The following is a 24,181-nucleotide window of genomic DNA, read 5'->3' as shown; positions in this document are numbered from 1 at the left end:
AAGCCCCAAATATCGGGACTGTACCTGTAAAATTGGGACATCTGGTCACCTTAACTGCATTACAGTATAGTAGTGACTGGTGTCACTAAATGAAGTCAATGGTTCTCTGCTGATTCACACCAGCAGAGGAGCTGGCTCTGCTAATGATAATCAAACAGCTTTGAGTCAAACAACTTGAACAAGTTAACAAAAATCAGTCTCTTTACAGATTATTTACAACCAGAATAAGGAGCAAAACACATTGGATAAACAATCCTACTGTGTACACGTCTCTCTGTCTCTGTTTTTTTTAAAAGATAAATAGAATGATGTGTGAAGTATGTTGTTGAGATTTCTCTCAAGGCCCTTTTTTCTTTTCACCTTCAAGTATGGATTTGAATTCTAAGATTGCTCACAAAAATTTTCTTTTAAGAATTTTCAAACCTTAGATGACCAGATTTCATTCTGAGCTATTGGGCTTGCAAACAGAATTTAAAGTGAAACACAGAGTGAAACTGAGTACAGCAGAAATGAGCTTTAATACAGCCTTCGGCCTACCAAACCAATAGACAGCAATACTGCATGTGCAGAGGCAGTGTGTTCGCGATCCAACACAAGTTATCGTGCTGAATGCAGGGGTAACCGGGTGGAACTCTATGGCCGGGGTTATACAGGAGGTGAGACCAGATCAAAATGCTCCCTTCTGTGCTTAGAATCTATGAATCCATTTTACCCCACACCGAGCCTGCATTCTTCTGCAACTCTCTTAGCAGGCCTTCAGGGAAATTTCCCAACAGGGAACAAGAGAAAACCTGAGGGTCAGGAGCCACATGGGCGAGGGGCTAAAGTCTTCACACTCCTGTTCCTTCCCGGCGCTGTTCCCTTCCCGCAGCGCCTGGGTACTTGGAGGGGAGCGGCTCTGTGGCTGAGATGACAATCTGGTGCCTCCTCACAGGTGCTTTGCTCGGGATAGTGGGGAGATTCCCACTGCACAAAGGGAAGGGGAAAAGAAGGAGGACAAATAACTGCAGCAGCTAGAGCTGTGATCAACCCTGGCTGGCTGGCAACCTGTGGGGAGGGGAGAATCCAGCTGAGCTGCAGCAGCAGCAGCCCTGAAGCTAATTGGGCTTGATGCCTATTTGGGACCATGGGAGCTGCCAAAACACCTGCCCCTGGGCTCCGAAGCCTCCTCAGTTTACTGGTAGGTAAACTGCATAGATCCTTCTCCTATACGGTGCGTAGTCAAGAATTAATGATATTGTATTGCAGTGGTTGCTATTACTACTTCTGAATTACGGATTGTTCCTAATATATTCTATTTCACTAATATAGATAGGAACAGTTGGTTCTACTCTCCTCCACTCGTATGCAGAAGACAAATGGCAGAATCTATTGGAAGAAAATATTCTATTCTGCTAATATATAGGAAACTAATTAGGAGAATATGTTGCATTCTATTCCACTAAATGTATGGAACAATCATTAGAGAACACATTAGAAGACTATATTGTATTCTATTTACTGTTTTACTAATATGCAGAATATAATAGAATACATAAGAAGAATATATCATATTGTATTTTATTCTATTCTTCCAATATATAGAATAGCAGAATACATTAGAAGAACATGTTCTATCATATTCTTTTACTAATACCTAGAAAAAAACGGACTGTTCTATTCTTGTTTACAAAGTATAATATATCTTATAATATATCCTGCTGTTTTTCTGCTATATACTTTGTGTCCCATCAGTTGTGATTAATATATTCTACTTTTATTAATAGAACATAGTATGCATTAATAAAATACTATTAAGAAAAAAGAAATTCTAAAAAAATTCAGTATAACTTTTACATGTTATAAAACATGTTTATATTTATTTTATTAAGGCTATTTTATATAAAAATGATTTAAAATTAAAAAGAAAAGGAAGAGAAGATTTGGCTGGAGAATGACATTTAAAAAGCACACAAGCTGAGTTCTGTTTAAACCCAGAGCACAACTGGATTAGCTGAGTTTCTCTTATTGTTTTAGAAATAATTTCTGGGGGGTCATGTGGGAGTATAATGAACCCGTAATCTAGTTTCTGAGCATTTAGGTTATTCCTGGCTGTGATCTTTGGTCCAGAAAGTTGGAGAGACTTTCTATTTTAAGAGACCAGACTTTGTAGACAAAAATTCCTCTGTTTTACAGGATTATTGGTATGTTTTTTTCCATGGCAGGTGATATTAGTGGACGGGTGGCACGACCTGGATAACAGCGACTATGATTGCTGGCCCCTGGAAAAACCGGATGAGTATAACATGCTTGACTGTGGAGGTGAGTGGGTTCCATAGTTGCTCAGGGAAGATCATCTCTGCCTGCTAAGGAAATGGATGAGAATGTGAAAATTTAAGTAATGAGAATAATTCCTAATACATCTCAGGTCTCAATCCTAGTGGAAAATATTTCAGTCAGCAGCAACATCTCTTTCCAGATGAATTAAGTCAAGGAAAGTGGCCAGCACACATGTACTTCAGAATAAATATTTGTCTGGAGCGCATCTGTTCCAAAGGGAACATAATTAGAATGATTAAAAAAGAATGAAATCATTGTCTTCAAGCAAGGAATTTTGTTTGACATTAGAAAAAAAATAAACAAACAGCCGAAACAAAACAAACAATCAGCCCTGCATTGCAGCCAGATAGTATTTAGTACTTGCTTCAATTTTACCATGCCTGTTTCAGATTGGATGGGATTTATTTAAACACTAAGTCAAAAAGTGGAGCCTCCCCATATGTATTTTCATGCTTTAATTCCCCCCCCACCACCTCTATTCAATAGACACAAATAATGAATCTTAGATCTTTATACACCTACAAATAATACTTCGAAAGATGAGTTTCTAGTGCAAAAGAATCAGAAATGTAAAGGCTACTTGTTTGAAACTCAAAGTGTTTTTTAAAGCGTTTAGGAGTAATCAGAAATAAGAATCGAAATGATGAATGCAAATAAGCAGTTATATAAATGCTGGAAAAGGTTAGGATGAAATGCAACAACTTCTGACGTACTGCTGCAAAGAGAAATAACAGGACCCAATACTACAAGCTATAAACTGGTAAAACTTCCATTGAAGTCTGGGTACAGACTGAAGGCTCAGGCTCAGAATGTAACATAATAATGTTAACATTGCCTCAAAGTTCAGATCAAATGGTGAAGTTCAAAGAGTATTGACTATAAACTGGATGTTCTCTACCCCGGTGTATTTCACATCTCTGTTATCCACGATTTCTTTGGTGTGCATATGTATCTATTAGTGAATAGACTTAAATAAAGGGATTTGCTGCTGTTGTGAATCCTTTTCAAGGAAATAAAGCCTTTTGCTCTAAGAAATTTATTTGACTGCTCACCTAGCTGCCATGAAATACTCTCAACCTAAACAATTATTTTACCTTTTAATGATTTGTTATGATTGTTCTTCTAATGCTGTTGACCCAAAAGGATTGTTTCTTTTATAATTAACCCTTTTATATCTGAAAAGGGAATTATGTGCAGAAACAAATCGTTTAGATTACCATACGGTATCCAAATGAAGAATATTCTGATAAAGGAAAACTCCAGTGTAATAGAAGAGAAGTTCTAATCACATCTAATTATAAGGAAAAGGAAATCACTACTGAATAGTAACACTTACTCACATGAGTAGTCGTGTTTAAGAAGACTACTTGCTTAAGTAAGGACTACTCATGTGATTAAGGGTTTTCAGGAATTGGCTCTGTGTGTACTGATTCCTATGCTCTGTTCAGTGATATACCCTCTGAGAAAGGAGGACTGTATTTATGGATTGACATAACCAAGAGATTAATAAGACTGGGACTTTCCAGCTTGGAAAAGAGACTAAGGAGAGATATGATAGAGGTCTATAAAATCACGACTGGTGTGGAGAAAGTAAATAAGGAAGTGTTATTTACTCCTCATAACACAAGAACTAGGGGTCACCAAATGAAATTAATAGGCAGCAGATTTAAAACAAACAAAAGGAAGTACTTCTTCACACAACACGCAGTCAACCTGTGGAACTCATTGTCAGAGGATGTTGTGAAGGCCAGGACTATAACAGGGTTCAAAAAAGAACTAGATAAGTTCATGGAGGATAGGTCCATCAATGGGTATTAGCCAGGATGGGCAGGGATGGTGTTCCTAGTCTCTGTTTGCCAGAAGCTGGGAATGGGCAACGGGGATGGGCATCTGGCATTGGCCACTGTCAGAAGACAGGATACTGGGCTAGATGGACCTTTGGTCTGACCCAGTATGGCCGTTCTTATGTTCTTAACTGTTACTAGCAGGAAAACAGTGTAAATCAGGAATAACTGCACTGCAGTCAGCTGCGTTACACTGGAGTGAAATTGATCCAAGTCAGAAGAGGATCAGGCCCACCTGAGCAAAGTGAGTAGGGTTTGGTCCTAAATTTCCAAGTGCTCTGATTAGTTAGCTTGCACACTGTAGGGATTTTTTTTTAAAAAAAACCATTCTTCTCCAATAGGTGTTATTTTGGAACTACCTGTACACTATACGTGGGGAAATCCTTTGGCCAGCAGTAATGACCGGAAGAATATTTGTAAAAACATTTACATTTCAATTGGATTTCTACTCCAGAACAATCTGTCCAGTTGCATGTAGCTGTAGTAGGTTAAACGAAACATGTTGACCCATAACTGTGTGTTATTTCTAGGTCTTGAGATGGCCTGGGTCCAGAGACCTCCAGAGAAGGCTGTGAGTGGGGAATTCTTCAATGTAACTTATGCAGTCTTTGCTTCAGATCACTTTTACCACTATGCTGTGCAAAACGGAATCCTCTCTTACAGGTACCACCTCCTGGTGCAGGTTTGTGTGTAGACAAGGTGTCAATGGATTAAGCTCCTGGGAATGGGTAGGCCACTGGTGTACTGAGACCACTGCCGATCACGTTGATCAATATTGTCTCATTGTTTACTTGTACTCCCTCTTTGCGTTCTCTGTGTCCATCTGCTGTTTCTCGTCTTGTATTTATATTGCAAGTTCTCTGGAGCAGGGACGACCTTTTTGTTCTGTGTTTGTACAGTGCCTAGCACAATGGGGCCTTGGTCCATGACTGGGGCTCAAACATGCTATGGTACTACAAACAATAATTTGTATTAATAATAATAATCACTGCTGCTGAATAGTTGGGTGGTGCACAGGCTATTATATTTGTTATTCATCTCTCCCATCCTCAACCCAGACTGCTTGTTTCATCCCACTATTACGTCTTACCTTTTACATACTGAGATCACTGGGGCATGGATATGTTTGTTCAGTGTCTAGCACACTGGGACCCAGCTTGGTTGTGGCCTATAGGTCTCAATATGAATAATAATACCAATAATAATTGTTAATGCACAACACACACATTAACTACAGTATGGACCCAGGCCTGTGCCTGTTGAAGTCAATGACAAATTTCCGATTGACTTCAATGGGGCCAGAATTTTCCTAATGTATCTAGATCAACACACTTACAGAAACTTCTACAAATGTAACTTTGTATAATAAGGCAAAATCGAGGGATTAACATGATGCCATTGTAATGACAAGTATTAAAGCTAAGCAGCTTGTGACATTGGATCACTGAGATGCATATTTAGGCCCCAATCATGTACTATGATCCATGCAGAGCAATGTAGGATTGGGGCCTTAACCTCATTTCACCATTTTCTATGTTGTTTTTAGGTATTTGGTGGGTTAAAAAAGATGGTAAATGCAAAAATTCAGATTACACAGAAAATGTTCCCGTGCCCTCCTACGTGTTCATTTTTACAAGATCTGATTTGTGAGAGTAGTTCTTCAGAGAGAATAGTTTTTACATGTTCTTTAATATTTAAAGCTGATATTCAAGATTGTTAGGTGGGGAGGAATTTTGACAGCATAGGCGGCTTTAATCATGAAGTTGTATTTTGTTCATGTGGGTACTGAGGGCTTTTGCATAAACTTTAGTAATGATCTGTAATAATAATGGTAAAACTTTTCTTCATTTTCCCCAAAATATTCATAGCTATAATGTCATAGCAGTAAATTATAGCATTGTGATGATATAGCCATAAAATAAACTTTCTTCAATAGCTGGAAATAGGATTATTGCTACAGTCTTTCCAATGGGACTTGTGCTCCTATATCATTTAGGAACGCTTGAAAATCTCACTCTGAATGCATTAATAATACACACAGGTATCAAACACTCAAAGACAGGACCCTTAGGCACCAGTTCAACAAGACGCCTCTTTTTAAATAGGGAAGTAGTCCGATTAGCATCAATGGGATGCTGCCTTGCTTAAAGTACCTGATCCCAAGGCCATTGGAGTCAACAGGAGTCATTCTATAGAATTCCCAGGGCTTTGGATTGGGCCCAAAATGAGACAAGTACTTAAGCGCTTCGCTGAATGGAGATCTTAGAGTTTAGGGGTAAAATGTTAAAAAATGCGCAAGGGCCAGATTTTCAAAAGTATTTAGGTGCCTGAAAACACAGATAGGTGGCTAGTGGGATTTTCATAAGTGCCTAAGCAGGTCAGGCGTCTAACTCCAAGTTAGGAGCTAGGGGAAGTCAATGTGAGTTAGGTGCTTCAGCACTTTTATGAATCCTACTAGCCACCTAACTGCATCTTTAGGTGCCTAAACCCCTTTGTAAATCTGCCCTTAAGACACTCTTGAAAAATTTACCCTAGGTGAACCTTAACTCTGTCTCTTTAAAATGTATTCTCCTTTTATAACACTACTAATTACTTGTCAGTTAACACAATTTGTAATAGGATAAAAACTGTTTTTTTAAATAGAGCTTTGAATCCAGTAACAGTACACTATATAAAGTCTTTAGATTTTAAGTCTCAGTCATATCTACAAAGTAAGCCACACTTGAAAACAATCAGTTACGTTGTTTTGAAGTAAAGAATGTTTACAATGGAATGCCCTGAAGTTCAGACAGACAATCACTCATTTGAGATGGTGCAGAGACTATAAGTAAGATGGACATCATCAGAAGTGGCATTAGGATCTGAGCCAGGGTTGTGCGGCCAAGATACCCCATCTGGTGGTGTTGTCAGGGTGGAGGGCCAGGTTGAGGTGATGGCAACTGCTGGAGGATTAACAGCTGCCAGACCTTTTCTGGACCAGACGATGGCCCAGTTGATAGCAGAGATCCATCGCTGTGGGGTTATTTCCACACACAGCAAAACAATATAAAGAAATAGCAATGTGTCTCCTGCTGTGTATATCTGTGCAGTGTAAAGAACAGGACTTCATTACATGCCCGTTAAAATTTTTTAGGAATGAGAAATGAATATAAAATTATCTTTGTATTTTAAAAAAATGGTTAGCAATGCTGCAGCAGCCAAGAAGTTCTGTGAAGAACAAGAGTGCCCTTCCAACTGGAAAGATGCAAATGGAGAGAACTGCTGTGTCCATCACGCTAACATCCACTCCTGCCCTTTGGCCTTCATGGTTAGTACAATTGGTGTGTCTGTTCTGCATGCTAGATGAGACACTTTAATAGCCAGGGTCAAAATAATGAAAAATGGGGGCCTAAAATTAGGCTCCTAAGTCCATATTAGGGCCTGATCCAAAGTTCATTAAAGCCAACAGAAGGACTCCCATTGATTTCAGCAGGCTTTGGAGCAGGCTGCTAGAGACCAAACGAAGAGCCTGATTTCCAGAAGTTCTGAACATCCAGCTGTTTCCATTAAAATCAGTGGGAGCTGCTCAGTGACTTGCAGAGTTGGGCCGTATATGAACTGGTTTTATCATATTTGATCAAGGTAGAAAAGAATTCAAAGGCCAGACAATAAGCTCCTGATGGCTGACTTTGCACTGGAAGCAGAATTCATCCATTTCTTCTGGACTCTGTTAGAGTACTTGTACTCAAACATACTGGGTGAAATCCTAGCTCACGGAAGTCAAGGAGGGTGTTTGTGCTAAATTGCAGAGGGGGACAGTCTGTTCCTCTTCACTTTGTGTACTTAACATATTTAAAATGGTGGCACCGGAATGACGTGTTAGAACAGTTTAGTCTGTTTGTATTTACGGAGGGCCAGATAGTACCCATAGGACCTGAAAGGACAGGAAGTTCTACAAGATTCCACTCATAACATTTTTAATGTATTCTTTCAGCAGGAGAGAAGGCTTCACAGGGGAAAGCACATGTCTAGCCCATGAATCACGTTCATCTCACCCAGCTGCATCTTGTGTCTTCACAGCAGCTGCGGCCCTGCTCCTTGCCAGCACAGCTCCATTGGAGCCACTCTGTTAGGGGTTCCCCGGCTGACCTCAGAACTTCCCCTTGAAGGAAGGGGGCTACAGAAATATCATCCAGCCTGTGGCTGTGTAATCTTTTGGCTGGAATCTCCACTGGCACAGCACAGCACAATATGCATCCTGGCAGCATGCCCAGTCCTCCCTCAGTCTGCCCACTGGCTGCCACGTCCCTCAGGATCACTCCTGTGTCCGCACACCACCCTCTGTGGGAAGAGAGAGGGTACGCTGTTGTGGAGGTGTTGTCACAGATCCTTGTGGGGAGGGTGAGATCAGTGAGTGATTCTAGTGCAAAGGCACCACCCCGCCTCTCACTTTTAAAGTTGGAAATATTTTTGAGCTTTCCTGCTTAGACAAGGCAAGCCTCTATAAAATAGCCCCCATAGAGCAAAATTGCTGCAGGAAAGTGGGTTCGTGCTACTGAATGGATAGTTACAAATAAAGCTCTTTCCATTAAGCAGTAGCTTTCAATATGGTGTCATCTTTTCAGGTCGGTTTTACCTCAGCTAGCATGAGCAATCCATTTCTTTTTTGTGTACTGTATTTTAAAGTGCGTGAATAGAAATGCGTGAATACATATCTGAAATTTAGCAATCAGGATTATGCCATTTAAAAACCCATGATCCTCAGACAGCCATTATAATTCGCAGTGCTGCAGCTGCTGGCAAATTAAAGTCTATTCAATCTTAATGAGAAATGCTCTGGAAATAGGAACTTTCATGAAAGAAACACCATATCCCATAGTTGTCAAAAGCAGAGCTGCAGTGAATCTACCATGTAGAGAATAAAAACTTGTGGATGAAATTCTACTTTTAGTTACAGTGAAATAAATGCAGAATAACTCCATTAACTTCAATAGATTTACTCCAGATTTAGGTGCCTAAATGAGATGAGGACAGAATATGGCTCATGGACTTCAAGTGAGTGAGAGTTTTGTGGAATTTTAAACTGGACTATCAGTCCAGGTGCTCCCTTCTATTTGTTTGTGTTTTATTTTAGCACACAATAGTGTCATTTATGATTGAGCATTGTCATAATGAATAATATGTTGCTAGTTATTGGAATAAAGCACAAGGCCCCCAAAGAGTACTAAATTTAAGAGTATTAAGGCCTGGAATTTTCCTTGTTTTATTATCTATTGAAATAACTGCTCTGTTTGGTAAAGGGGAAAGGTGGAATATGTGGTCCGTGGATTCCGGATGATGGCCAGATATTTACTCACACCTTATCTACAGCTGGCAAAATGAGTCAGGCAAACTGGACTGCCAAGGTATAGTACATTTACGGCATACTATGCTCTAGACCTTTTTACTAGCAGGCCAGATCCTGCAGTCCTTATATAGGAAATCCACCCACTTATTTCATTCAGCGTTATGTGCATATAAAGGCTGCAGGATAAAGGCCTGATACTGCGAGGTGCTGAGTGCTTTCAGCTCCCAACTGATGTTACTGGGAACTGAGTGCACCTAGCATCTTGTTTCCAGAGGACTGGATTATACTTCGGCTTGTCTCACTTCACTCACTTCATGACAGCTCCGTGAGGGTTGCCAACATGTATCAAAAACATTTATGGAAATAGCTGAGGCTATCTGCCCCTCAAAAGCCTTGGAAGAACATAGACTTTGCCTCTCCCAGAGGCTGACCTATTCAACAGAATTGTATGTGCTGCAGTAGGGTTGGGTGGAGTTACAGATTCCCTCATAGAGAGACAGAGGTCTTGAGTGGCCATTTAGCATCCATTCTGGTAACAATATCTCATGAGGTTTGGAGACAATTGATCATGTTACCACATGGGCTGACGGGAAGATTATAAGACCTCTATTGCCTGCGAATAGGAAGAAGGTGAAAATAAATCTAGGGGAAAAGAGATTAGATTATTGGTATTGAAAAAAGTCCAATGTATGAAATTTAAAGCAATGGCTGTTTGTTTGGCAGGTAGTTTTGGTTCATGTGGGTGTGACCTCTCTCATCGCACACATCAGGGTTGGGAAAATGCAAGTTGCTCTGGAAGCCAAAACCACTGTGCTCCCTGCAGTAGGTATGGTATGAAATAAAGACTTCTCGTATGTTAAACAGGAATTACACAGCCCTTCCAATTGTATTGATAGGCTAGAAAAAGCACTCATAGCCCCTTTACAAGTGAATATATCCCATCAAATGTTTCTTCAATTCTTTTTCAAACCATCTGAAATCTCTAAAGTTTCTCCAGCTTCTCGTTACCTGTGTAGGAAATGAGAACCGTAAAAGGCTGCACTTGGTCAAACAGCTGAAATCAAATGCCAGAACCAGCAGCTTCAGGCACTACAAGGCTTATTGGGGTGTCATAGGGATGCAAAACTGTTCTACCACATGGTTTCTTTCTAGTATATGGACATTCATCATCAGACATGAAGCAGGCTAGCCTGAGGCATGACAGCTAACTTGCAAACACAAGTGATCCCTGAGCCTGGTGCTACTGTTCATATAAACCTCAAAAACACTGCCCAATGTAGTACTCTTGTGTTCATTTTAATATCATTGTTAGGCATTCAGAGACCTCTGTGATGGGCATGGTACTGGAATGCAGATTACAATGGAATAGACCTGAAGCAGGCAGAATTATTACCAATTTTTTTCCAAAACATTTTGGTAGTTAGGAGATCTGTGCTTTCGCTCATCTCAGTGGCACTAAGTTTTCTCTTGCTCGAGAATCTGAGGCCTGGTCTACACTGTGGGGGGGATCGATCTAAGATATGCAACTTCAGCTACGAGAATAGCGTAGCTGAAGTCGACGTATCTTAGATTGACTTAGAATCACTTACTTTGTGTCCACGCTAGACGCGATAAATCGATCCCCAATAGATCGATCACAACCCGCCGATCCGGCAGGTAGTGTAGACGTGGCTGAGGTACAGCATTCTAGTAGTGATGATCCGTGAGTGAAATACAGACCCCATTGGAATTAATGGAAGTTTTGCCATTGACTTTCACTCTAAAGTATCTAAAGAAATTCCCACTGGGATTATGTTTTAGTAAATGAAATGAGAAAACAGTGATTTTTTTAATGAAGTTACCATTTGCCATTGGCCTTATTGCCTACAAAACAAAACAGACAGCTATTACCTATCTTTCATCTCTTTGAACATCTCATCTGTAAAAATCATGTCTTTCAGGGATACTTTTCAACTTTGTGAGCATTTGCTGATGTTTGGCTTCTCAAACAGAGACACTTCCATATAGATTACATTACATCTGATATCGGTTCTAATTTTCATGAGCATTTGTTTGAAACACCTCCTAGCATGGGTTGGTTTGTTCATTTTGCCTGAAGTTATTCACACTAGTGAATACCAGTCCTGCTGATTGAAAGGAAAGGGGGAAAAGATGGCTTTCTGTTCTCCTGACCCCTAGGTCTCCCAAGGGTTAGGCTGAGTATACAGAGTAAGGGACAGTCCCTTCTCTTCAAGAACATACAGTCTAAACAGGCAAGACAGGCAACGAGAAATAAACAGACAAAAGGTAACAACCAAGCAACCCATCTGCAACAACATGGCAAAAGCACTGATGTCCACGGTTAGTCTAAGGTCAGTGTATGTTTTGGGTCCCTAGATTACATTTAAAATCCACATCTTTCAACTGCAGCACAAAGATCCTAGAATTCCTCAAAACCTGTTCCTTCAGATATTTTGTGGCCTCTCATGGGGAGCCCCAGCTCAGGATCCGTATGTATTTGTTACTGAATTGAGTCCTAAGAGTGGATAGAGCTATTTTCATGTATTTTGCTCTCTACATCCCTTTTTGCCCAGTCTGCGGAGATGGTGTTTGTGAAGATGGTGAAGACTGTTCCACATGTCCGGCTGACTGTGGGGAATGCCCGCTGACAGCTGATGCGAGGATAGCAATTGCCTTACCAATATGTTTAGTCTGTGCTGGCTTCATTCTGACAATAGTGGTAAGTGTCAAATGAAATCTTCTTTCTCTTCTTTTATTTCCATCATGGTTCCTTCATTATTTTATTGTTTACAACACAGCTTTTTACAAGCATAAGAATAGGTTCTCTGCTAGACACAGAACCCCCTGGGTAGATCCAAGGGGGAAGAAGAGAAATGGGAGGAAAACTTGCATCTTGATTCTGGGGCCCATTCTACACCAGTCCTGGTATAGTTTAGAGCAGGCCCACATTGCTGGAGAATGGCTCACAAGGGGCTGACAGCTAGGAGCATCCCTTCTCTGTAATGATCCTGGCATGTCTGACTGTGCATCCTAACACCAGCTGGTGCCTCTCCTCAACTTAGGAGATCCAGTCAGTTTCCAACCCTGGGGTTTTGTTTAGTAGTAGTTAATTATTATAACAGACTCACTGGGGGAATACAGAAAGGAGTGTGTGTGTATAGAAGGATAGATCAATATAAGGAAAATGCTTTGTGATCCTTTGGGATGGAAAGTGCTGGATAAAGAAAAGAGGATGTATTAATTTTACTTACTCTTTTACTATATTTCTGCAGAATAGGCCTTTCTATTGTTTGCATTCATATAGATTCCTTTGTATCTGAAGGTACATAAATTAATTTCTGAACATTATGGAAAGCTGTTCCCAGGGAAATATTTTCAGATGTATAGTCATGGTATTGATTGTGTACATCATGAATAACTTGCTTGGTTTTAACCCATAAGAGCATTGGCTCTTTGTTATGGCAAGGATCACTTCTCTCCTCATGTCACACTACTGTGGTTGAGATATCTGGAGTGCTCAATCTAACACCTCCTGGTTAATTGCAAGGGAATGAAGACAGAATGCTCTTGCTCAGAGGAAGAAGGATGATCTTATGGTTAAGGCACTGGGTTGGGATTCAGTTCCTCCTATCATACACTTCCTATGCGAACTTGGGCAAGTCACAGTCTCTGTGTGCCTCAGTTCCCTACTTGTAAAATAGGGATAATAGGTACCTATTTCAAGAAGCTCTTGTGAGAATAAATCTAAAGTCACAGCCCTGGGAGACACTTAGATACTACCATGCTGAAGGCCATATAATTAGATAAAACTGTGGAATTAGCTTCCTGCTTCAGATTGCCACAGCCCAGATCTGTTACCTTTCCAGTTACAATGCAAGACCTCTTTGTTCTTGCCAGCTTTTTCTAGGGGCAAGAGAGAAATTGCTGGGAAGAGCATTGAGAGACTCTGGATGGGAACTGGAGAGTTGTGACTACTTTTCTGAAGGGCATTTTCATGGAAGGAAATTGTTGTTCCATGTAAATGTGTCCAGAGTCTCTGGTGGGCAGTGGAATATTTTACTTTCTAAGATAAAACACCCCAATGTAATGAATTAATTAAATAATAGAAAAGTATCAGTTACACAGCTGTTAAGCCTCTTTACATGTTGCAGTATCAAATGTATTAACATAAAGTAGACTTGATCCTGCATGCCTTCCTTGGACAAAACTCTTATCACAGTGAGAGGGTCGGTATGTGGAGTACAGCATTGGACCCTTGAACTATTGCAACTAGATGAGCATCTTGAGGTTTCCTAAGCCCATTACAGTGGGCCAGTTCTCCTGGTGGTGCAAATAGGCATTGCAGAGGTCCACCAGGAGGATCTGACCCCACGTGTTGATTCAATGTCGGTTTGTTACTCAAACATTTTTATTGAGGATCTTCCAACATAATACACATCAGGCGACTTCACCTTCCATTTCCCACTTCTTTGCAAGACAGGCTGGAGTTCAATCAAGCTCCTTCAACCAGATTTCCGTGGATAACTTTAAAGTCATCATACCAGTTAGGGAAACAGCTAGCCCCCTTCTCACTTATGCATGTATTAGCTGTGAGTCTCCAGAATAAACCTAATTTACCTATTGTCTCAGATATTCTTTGTTTTGCAGGGATTATGTTGTTTTTCCTCTTATGCTGGAGTGCATGCTAAGTAGCATCTACCTAGCTTCTGCAGGTAGATGCTACTTAGCATTCTCTGCTGCTTGTTGCTTAGTCCATGTATAAACTTGTTTTTACAAACAGAGCTGGAAAGATCACTTGTATCCAGTTTTCAGCATACAGCAAGATCATAATGCTCCAATGATCCTCTCTCTCATATGGTCTGATCCAGCCCCATTAAAGTCAATGAAAGGATCCCATTTAATTCAATGGGTATTGAATCAGTCCTATCATCTTTGTTTGATTATGGTCCTTGCACATGAAAATACATCTCCTTTTCCTGAAAGCGTAGGCTGATTGAAATCAGTGGAAAGACTCCCATTGATTTTCTGGGCTTGGAATCAGCCCCAGAGCTCTCCCAAAATTCTGCCACCACTTCCCAAGATGTCACAAGAACTCTTGTGTTAATTGGGTTTTTGTTACTTGTCATCCATCCAATGCGTGCTGTTGAAGGTAATATTAGATGGATAGCAAAATGCTGACCATCTAATATTTGTGTTTAAATTGTCTTGTTATTTTATCATAGCTAACCTGATCTACAGACAAGCATGTGCTTGTATAAAATGGGTTTATTGTACTTGACAGCTTTTTGGTACATCAGTTATTAGACGTACATCTTATTTATAAAATAGTGACAGTGTCCCATCTAATGTTATGCAAGATACAGTACTTTGTGTAATAATGTACCATCTAATTTGCTGCTCTGGGGCCTGATGTTGATTGTCACATACTGTATAACCAGTAACTGCTGCTTATCTGGGGGTGAGGGGGAGTGGGAGGGAGGGGAGAATGACATTTGTTTACACATTGGATGTTTCCAAGATGTGAAGTGACGTTCACCACATCGCTGGGTAAGAGCTGGGTTCTAAGTGCAGTGCACAAAAATGCAAACATGGACTGAAACTATCAGACTGTCTACTACAAAATGTCATGTTCTTTAGTCTTCAGAATTACTGATGTTTGTATTTTGGTGTTTGATCCAGATCCGTTACTTCTGAGTCAGTCAGTAAGACGTTGAGAGAGGATGGAGGCTAAAATGGTGATTCTTGTTCAGACACCTGTAGATTTTCTATTTGAAAATATCCATACAACTAATCATTGATTGGCTACCCTCATCCCTAGTGCAACTCCACTGAAGCCAATAGAGTTGCCCCAGGAATGAATTTGGCCTGTTATGCTTTCTGCAGTGGTTTCAATACCAGAAGCAAAAGATGTTTTGGGATGAAAGCTGGATTATAGACTTCTCCCACATCAAACAAGGTTAGTAAATGCTGTAATTTTGATGCTCTTATCCTGTTGTGTAAATGAAGCACACGTGGAAATATATCCATATTTCATAAGGGTCTGACCTGAAGGAGGAGGATCTATCTTTGCTAAGTGCCTCTCACCACAGCATCTGTGAGCTGATCACTGGAGTTTTCCTTTAAGGGTGTTATTTTAACTTGAACCCTTTGGCTTTGGCTACACTCGAGAGCTTACAGGGTGCAGCTGCACTGACTCTTACAGCGCTTCTAGTGTAGCTGCTCTACATGGACAGGAGACAGAGCTCTCCTGCCGACACAGCGCTGTCCACACTGGTGCTTAGGTCGGTGTAATGTATGTCACTCGGGGGTGGGAGGGTGGCTTATTCACCCCCCGAGTGACATAAATTATACCAACATAAGTAGTCGTGTAGACATAGCATAAAGGTCAGGGTTTCCCCCCCCACCTCCCCCTCCACACACACGGTTTGGGGGCTTTTTTCCTATAATTTATGGTGATTTACAAATAAAAGACAAAGGAACGGATCAAAACTACATATTTCCAGATGGGATTTATGTGAAAAGGGGAACAACAGATGGTGGTGGCCCGAGTTGCTTTTTGATCCAGCATGCTCTTTTTAAGTGACTTCAATGGAGCTACGTTGGATTTGCATAGATGTAACTGAGAGCTTAATTTGTCCCATTGTGTGTTATCCGTAGCTGAAGTAATTCATCATGACTTGAATTTTCTTCAATTTATCTAATGTGCAAAACTGTAATTATATTCGTTTTCCACCTGGACATTTTAACATTGGAGCATTACTGTACAGTTTATCATACAGTATGTACATTTGCTGTATTTACCATGTCATTTATTGCTATCATATTTTAGAGAAATATATGGGCCAGATCACTGGCTGGTATAGATTAATGTAGCTCCACTGAAGTCATTGGAACTACATTGATTTACACTAGCTGAGGATCTGCCTTTATAATTGTAGTTCTGCCTCCATAAGGTATTGCCGAAAAGGTCCCATCTGCTTTAAATATATAATATCATGTTCAGTACAAGTAAATGGGATAAGACTCTATTGCATTAATTTAGTACAGATACTTGGAGCTCTGTGTTCATTTCTAAGTAGTGTAATGAGATACCTTCATGGTCTTAAGGAACAGATATCAGGTTAATAAGGAGTCTAATTTACTAAAAGCAGCCAAGATAGTTGCGGGGGGGAGAGACACACAAAATAAAATTTATTGAGACAGACAGTAAGTGTTCAGAGAACTAATATTTTAAAATGAGTATAGTAAAACAGCATGTCAATGAAATTCACAACTGGTACTAAATTGGGAGGAGTTATGAACTCCAGAGAAGGCAGAGAAACAATGCAAAGGGACAGAGTGATTAGAAGCATGGGCAGAAAACAACAAAATTAGAATCAGCCTGGAAGAATGCAGAAATGGAAACAGGTATTCAGTGGGAGAAAGAAGCCTGGAGGGAAATCAAGCTGAAAGAGATCTAGAGCTAATAATGGATAGCCGATTAAAGTGAGATGGCCTGAGTTTGCAATGGGATATAGCAACAAAATGCCAATGCAGTTCTGAGTTGTTATGTCCCTGTTCCATGGCATTATGCTTCTGCATAAAAGTGTCTCTCTCTATAGCTCTGAGGTGACCTCAGCTGGGATACTGAGTTCATTTCTGTGTAACCCTTGACTAGAAAGATTAGCAGTAGACAGAGTTCAGAGAAAGGAAACAAAAGCAACTAGGTGGCAGGATAGACTGACTTTTTTTGGAAATATTTGAAGCGTTAGAGATATATTGAGAGAAGGGTAGAATGATGTCTAAGTGAGACCATATGTCTAACAGACAGACTTGGAGTGTAAACATCACGGCAAGAAGGCTGTTACAGTAACAGAATGAAATCAAGGAAGGGAATATTTAGGTTGAATACCAGGAAAAACTTTGTGACAGATCTATCAGGCAGTGGAATAATCACCCATTGCACGGGCACATTTAAAATGAAACTTGGCAGAATGCTAGTAAAGACACACTGGAGAACATTCCTGCATTGGCATGCAAATTAACTGGAAACCTAACAGGTCTCTTCCATTTCTAGATTCAGGTATTGTAGGGCAGAATTCATATCTACTTATAATCCCTCTCTCTGACTATCTCTACAGCTCTCATCAACATAGGATCCAATCTGTGTACATTTTTCCATGAGTCAGTCTAATCTGCCCCCTATGTAGTTTCGTTGCTTTGAGCTGGACAAAAGGCATCACCTTCCTCCCCCCCCACCAAAAAAAAAAGACATGAAAAATGTTGATATTCTAGATTTTTCAACCAGCTGGATTGTTGCTTTGCTTTGAATTTCCTTTAATGTCAGAATCACTTCCCACAATAATAAATTTAAATTCTTCAAAGAGTCCTAAATAGATTTGTAACATCATAGGTTTGGGAGTTTTTTGTACTGTCTCTTCCCTTATTGGCTTTGTCCCTTGCATAAAATGACACTCACTGTGTTTGAAATTGTTCCATTGAGGGCTGACAGTTTGCCTTTGCTTTCAAAACTGACTTCAGCTACTGATGTTAGTGGGAGAGGCCACTGACTGTGGCTGTCAGCCACAGTCACGAGGTTCCATTTTAACAGCTGAATCCTAAAGTAAAGCATCCCTACTGCAAGCATAAATGAGCCTGCACTCTGGTGCCATGGGCAGCAGAGCTTCCTATGTTTATATGATTCAGGAGTCTTCTACATGGGCACCCGCCTATAATGTGCATCTCAATGGCTTTTTTTACTAGATCGCTTGCTACGGACTGCAATGGGCAGCATCGTTAGCGTGGCCCATGCACCCAGTGACTCCAATGCCAGCTGTATCACTGCCCTGAGTTCTTGCACAGCAGCTGTCAACTCGTCCAGGAAACAGCACTTCACCCAGACAGGGATATAGTAGGCTTATCTATCAGTCAGTCTTTGTGTTATGCTGTGTATTGTAGTTACACCCGTGCAAGAGGGAGACTTTCAGTTCTTGCTGTATTATCACCTAGAAATAATGTGAAGGCTAGTTTTCCTCTGCTTGGGCCAGGGCCAGGAATGCTAGGGGACTAACTTGGCCTTCCTAGCACACTCAGGCTGAAAGATTCTCAGATGTTTTCTATATTTGGATGCCCCTTTTCCTTCTCCTGCTGAGATTTCAATGCTCATGGGACTGAGCTGCAAACTTGGCTCTGCTTCCGAACATCCACAGCATTCAAGCTTATTTGGAGCTAGGTTTTGAATCAGGCCCATCTCTAATATGAATGTAAAACACAAATAAGCTCTTTGGCACAGAAAATTATGTACTGAACAACAGCCTATTATAATCTATGCCCTTAAACCAGCTCACAAGACTAGGAATGGCTCATTTCCTCTCTAGATCACTGGTTTGGAATACACCCCTAGCTGGTAGTGACCTACTTGTACACATAGATGTATCCATGGCTCCTAACAGATTGATGGACACTTCAACCCCCTCCACAAAGTCCCCTCATGTCCCAGGAAAGTTGCTGCCATCTCCCCTTTGTCCAGCAGAGCTTCTCTTTCTCCTTTCTTGCCCCACCCATTCTTCTTTTGTTCTCTCTCCTTATTTCCTTTTACTTTCCTTCTTGTTTTTTGCTCCTCCTACTAAGGTGGGTCATCCCCTTTCCACAATGGCTCCCCTTCCCCTGTACTCTCACTCACTGGAAGGCTGTGCTCTGGCCGGAGGCAAGAATCCACCGATGGCTTTGTGTGGCTACACTGTTATGCTTATACAACTTAGCTGAGTGCCACATGGAAGCACAGAGGAGACCTTGGACTGGCAGGCTGTTGCCTTAAAACTGCAGCCCTGTACACATGAGCTACTCTCCAGCTGGCTGCATTCAAAGTTGCTCCAGGTGGAGGGAGGGATCCAAGGAATCACCTGCTATTTTGTCCTGCCCTTTTATTAGGGGTTTGCAGCTTTCTCTGCCCCCACTGGTTCTTTCCCCTGCCCACACCACTCTCATCTACTCCATACTAGTCTGGTGCTCCCCTGCAGAAAACAGAAGACTTCACTTCTTTGATTGGGGAACATCCTAATACACACAGAGATAAATTGACCAGAGCTGCACAATTTGTAGTGATCTTTGGGTTTTCATTCCCTGCATCCCCACAGTTCCAGGATTTTGTCAAAATCTGGATGGGAACCTGGGTCTGAATTTCATGATTCAGACCCAGGTTCCCATCCAGATTTTGACAAAATCCACATCTGTGCACCTTTCCCAGAGAGCCAAAGCTCCTATATAGAGAATACTGCATACTCACCATGTGGGATTCCAGCACTTAGAAAAGTCTTTGTCTTGTTGCAGTGATGGTAGAACAGTCGCCATCAAGAAAATAAGGAAGATGACATTCACCTTGTCCAAATCCATACGCAAGGAAGTAAAGCAAGTCAGGTAAACAACGAAACCTGCACATTGGGTGCCATTCCACATTTACACCAGTGTAATGGAACCTGCCCCATCGTTACTTGTTTCCATGTTTTTCTCTCCCAAACACTGTCGAAAACATTTCTTTGAACCTGTCTGAACACGTTTCTATGCATATTTAGCTTTTCCTCTCAACCCAGTGGCAAAAGCCCTAAACTTTCCAGTTCCAAAAGGTGTAGTGGGAAGACTTAGAAAGGATGTGATTCCTGTTCATTTTCACAGAGAACTCGATCATCCCAACCTCTGCAAATTCATCGGAGGTTGTACAGAGATGCCAAACGTTGCCATTGTGACAGAATACTGTCCGAAAGGTAGCCTGAGTGATGTGCTGCTCAATGAAGACATTCCTCTCAACTGGGGCTTCAGGTAAAAAACAAAACAAAAAAAACCAGACCTGTGAAATAAGATACACGTAGCATCACCAGGTGACACTTTATCTACAATTAACATCCCTCTTCAGACAAAGTCATTGGTAGACGCAACAGTGCTGTGATGTATACCAGAGGATACCATGCTTCTGAGACACAAGGAGAAAGAGAGAGACCCATTGGTTAAGAGGATCCAAGTTTCTGATTTGGCCTGTCCCATGGACATCCTGACACCCCTGAATTTAGCACTCCCCATGTAACACCCAAACCTTTTCATCCCATCTCTAGTATGCTGCAACACCATTTTAAACCTTGGCTCCTCTTCAGCCGCCTTCCCCCCCGCCAGCCCCACAGTGGCCATCTGTACTTAGTACACTTTGATGTTCTGGTTTAAGATGAGTAAAAGAGCAGCACGGCCACATTCATGGTAGGCCAACCATGAAAAGATTAGTACAACTAGAAGTCCATCATTAGCGTTACCCATAAAAGCAGATGTACACAAAACTGGCTCAGGATTTCAAAGGAACTCCCATATGAACTACTTCATCATGTATAATTGCAAATTGTCCCTTATCCCTTCTCTCTCTGCCTTATGTTTGCCTTGCTTCTAGGCATCAACAAAAAATGGTCCAAGTTGACACGCCACACAGACTAAGAAAGTTGAGTACTTTGCTCATCTCGTAAATATCTGCACACACGGCTCAATCCTGCAAACCGCTGAGAACTCCCACAAGACGCTGTGCATTCCTACAAGGGGCCCAGGACCCTCCACTCCCATTCAACTGCATGGGAACTGAGGGCATTCAGCAACTCACGGGAGTCCTCAGCACTTTGCAGGATTGAGTCCCTGAGGACTGATTCAAAGGCCATTTAAGTCAGTGGGAGTCTTTCCACTGATTTCAATAGTCTTTGGATGAATCCCTTCCTGAGTGTCTGGTTCAGTGGAATACTAACCTCTTCATAATGATTGTGTGCCTTTCAGGTTTTCCTTTGCTGGAGACATTGCCCATGGAATGGGTTATCTTCACCAGCATAAAATCTATCATGGATGCTTAAAGTCTAATAACTGTGTGATAGACGACCGCTGGGTCTGTAAAATTTCAGGTAATGAAGAGAGATGGAAATCTGAAACATGGCCAACTACTAATGCAAGTTGATTTCACAGCCTTCACTGCTCCAGCAGGACTGTGAGCCAACGTTTTCAGGTGGAAATGCTAACTGCAGCAGCCTTCATTAAAAGGAAACTATGCCAGAGCAAACATCCCATTACATTATCCTGTCTATCCTACAATTTAACATGCGTTACCTTTTACCAATTATATGACACAAATGATGGCGTCAATCAGACCTAGCAGTATCCATGTCATTACCTATGAATTCTTTGCCTGATGCCATTCTTTGACATAAGTCAAATCCTCCTTTCAGACAATAAACACAGTGCCCTTTCACAGCTAGGTGAAAAGATGGGCTTCCAGTCTAAAGAATGAGATCCTTGGAGTGTCCCAATTAGAGACTGGTCTGAACCAAAACCCCAAACCTGAACCCCTGCCTCCACACACCAAATTTCAGTGCTGTCTGGATCTAGGAAATAGAAGTCAGACAATTTTTATCATGCTGTTCTCTGAACACAGCTCAGCACCTGGACACTGGCTCAGATCCGGGAGTCCAGAAAAGCTTCATACAAAGCAGGTTGAAAGGGGGGGTACAAAGCTGGTGGAAACTTCCCCTTTACACTCCCACAATATTGTGGCCTCTGTGTGTAGGTCCAGGCCCCAGTGTAAATTGGAGGAGCCTGAGAGCTGCTCTGACTTACCCTGGCATCTATGTACTCCAAGACACTGAAACCACAGCTGGAGATCATCACAGCTGCGGGGTGTCCCAACCACACCCCCCTTTCTTTGGGCACACCCCCACACTAGCAGCAGGGAGGTGCAGAAAAGAAGCAAGTATGCTGGCTCTGTCTTGCACTGCCATGAGCCTACTGTGGCTGGATACGCTGGGCCAGAACCACCACCACAGGGGTACCAAGAAGCAGTCATACTTCACCAGACACTCTCTCCCAATATTCAAGCTACCATTCCAGTATACACAACTATACTTGGGTACAAATCAGAGCAACATAGTGCTATTTTTTAAACCAAGTCTCATCTCCCCATACAGAGCAAACGCCTTTAAACCATTAATATTGCTACTTAATAATGGAAGAGTTTCAGGAGTGAACATAACCCTTCCTGAGTACCTGTTTCCTTCTTTCTTCCATCAAGACTATGGATTACAGTCCTACCGAAAAGAGGATTCTTGTGAGGGTGCTAGCACATATCAGCAGCGTTTGATGCAGATCTACTTGGCTCCTGAGGCCCATTCATTGTCAGACTATGTCCCCACTTCCATGGCAGATGTGTACAGGTGACGATAAACTTCCTGTCTCTTTCTTTCTCAGGTGACCAAATAAATAGTTAAGCTAAATTCCAAAGCTATACCAGGGTGAATTTGGTGGATTGTGATTAAAAATTGATTCTTATTTAGAGAATAATTTAGATGCCAGGATCTACCCTTCCAAGATTGGGAGCCAAAATCTCAGCTTGGTAATGCTGGTGTAAATCCAGAGTAACTCCATTTGTTTTTATGGAGCTATTCTGGATTTGAATCCAGGTAAATGGATATAAAAAACTAGCCCTGGGTCTATGGTGTTTTTTTTTTTAAATCACTTCCTCCCTTGTGTTTTCCCTGTTGAAAAAAAATTACTACTTAGCTAATGGCAATATTCTAAGACTTAAAATGGAGCAGTTTTCCAATGGGTCAGCAAAACTCATCCATAGTATATTTCCATATGCAATGAGAACAGAGTGGTTTTGCTGAATACACTGGATGGCTATATTTTATATGGAGAGAAAAAACAGCTACTTCGAGGAAAAGAATGCTCTTGAGTAAACTCTGTGCCTTTCTTTCTGAGAGAACCCAGAGGGCAATACTTCACAATCACTCATCTGCCCAGAGGATGCTATCATGCCAGGTTCTAGTCTACCCCTCCTCCTATTCAAACATGTACAGGGGTTTACTAGGAGGGTTGCAAGGAGAAGAACGGTTCTGTGGTTCAGGCACTGGATTAGGAATCTGGAAACCTAGGTTTACTCCCTTGTTCTATCACAGAATTCCTGTGTAGCCTTGGGCAAGTCATTTATTCCCTCTGTATCCCATGAGTAAATGACAGTACTATTTAGTCTTTTTGGACTCTGAGAGCTCTGTGGCAGAGATGGTCTCTTACCTAGTCTTTGTACAGTGCTTAGCACAATGGGGCCCTGATCTTGGTTGGGCCTTCTAGGGGCTACTGGAATAATAAATAATTAGGGGTAGTGAAGGAATAAAGGCTGTGGTGTGCAGAGGTCTGCTTTTGTATTTCCATCTCTTCTGACCCAGCCAGAGCATTTGAGCAACAAGGAATTTTTAAGAGACAAAACAGCCAAATGCACTCCCTCAGTGGAAGAAAGCTATCCACAATATTGCACGATTAAAAACATTTATAGTGCGATTAATCGCACTGTTAAATAGAATACCGTTTAAATGTTTTTATATTTTCTACATTTTCAAATATATTGATTTCAATTACAGTGCTGAAGTGTACAGTGCTCACTTTATATTTATTTTTGATTACAAGTATTTGCACTGTAAAAACCCCAAAAATAGTATTTTTTCAATTCACCTCATACAAGTACTGTAGTGCAATCCCTTTATCATGAAAATACAATTTACAAATGTAGATTTTTTGTTTCATAACTGCATTCAAAAAACAAAACAATGTACAATTTTAGAGCCTACAAGTCCACTCAGTTCTACTTCTTGTTCAGCCAATTGCTCAGACAAACAAGTCTGTTTACATTTGCAGGAGATAATGCTGC

At 41.2% G+C, this 24,181-nt stretch overlaps 1 protein-coding gene across 1 annotated transcript in view; it reads left to right on the top strand.

Moving 5' to 3' along the window:
* The first annotated feature begins 1,126 nt into the window (after positions 1-1,126).
* The window catches only part of LOC140911971 (atrial natriuretic peptide receptor 2), a 39,243-nt gene continuing 16,188 nt past the window's right edge, over positions 1,127-24,181 (top strand). Inside the window, exons 1-13 of the mRNA XM_073346128.1 lie at positions 1,127-1,180; positions 2,205-2,301; positions 4,694-4,826; positions 7,347-7,470; positions 9,443-9,547; positions 10,213-10,315; positions 12,063-12,208; positions 15,373-15,445; positions 18,232-18,379; positions 19,798-19,884; positions 20,140-20,283; positions 21,268-21,389; positions 22,550-22,691. Of these exons, the coding sequence (XP_073202229.1) occupies positions 1,127-1,180; positions 2,205-2,301; positions 4,694-4,826; positions 7,347-7,470; positions 9,443-9,547; positions 10,213-10,315; positions 12,063-12,208; positions 15,373-15,445; positions 18,232-18,379; positions 19,798-19,884; positions 20,140-20,283; positions 21,268-21,389; positions 22,550-22,691 (1,478 nt within the window). The remainder of the gene's footprint in view (positions 1,181-2,204; positions 2,302-4,693; positions 4,827-7,346; positions 7,471-9,442; positions 9,548-10,212; positions 10,316-12,062; positions 12,209-15,372; positions 15,446-18,231; positions 18,380-19,797; positions 19,885-20,139; positions 20,284-21,267; positions 21,390-22,549; positions 22,692-24,181) is intronic.

Source organism: Lepidochelys kempii, chromosome 5 (genome assembly GCF_965140285.1).
Source record: "Lepidochelys kempii isolate rLepKem1 chromosome 5, rLepKem1.hap1, whole genome shotgun sequence".
Lineage (NCBI taxonomy): Eukaryota > Metazoa > Chordata > Testudines > Cheloniidae > Lepidochelys > Lepidochelys kempii.
Note: the sequence above shows the minus strand (reverse complement) of the source record. Positions and strands in the feature narration are given on the sequence as shown.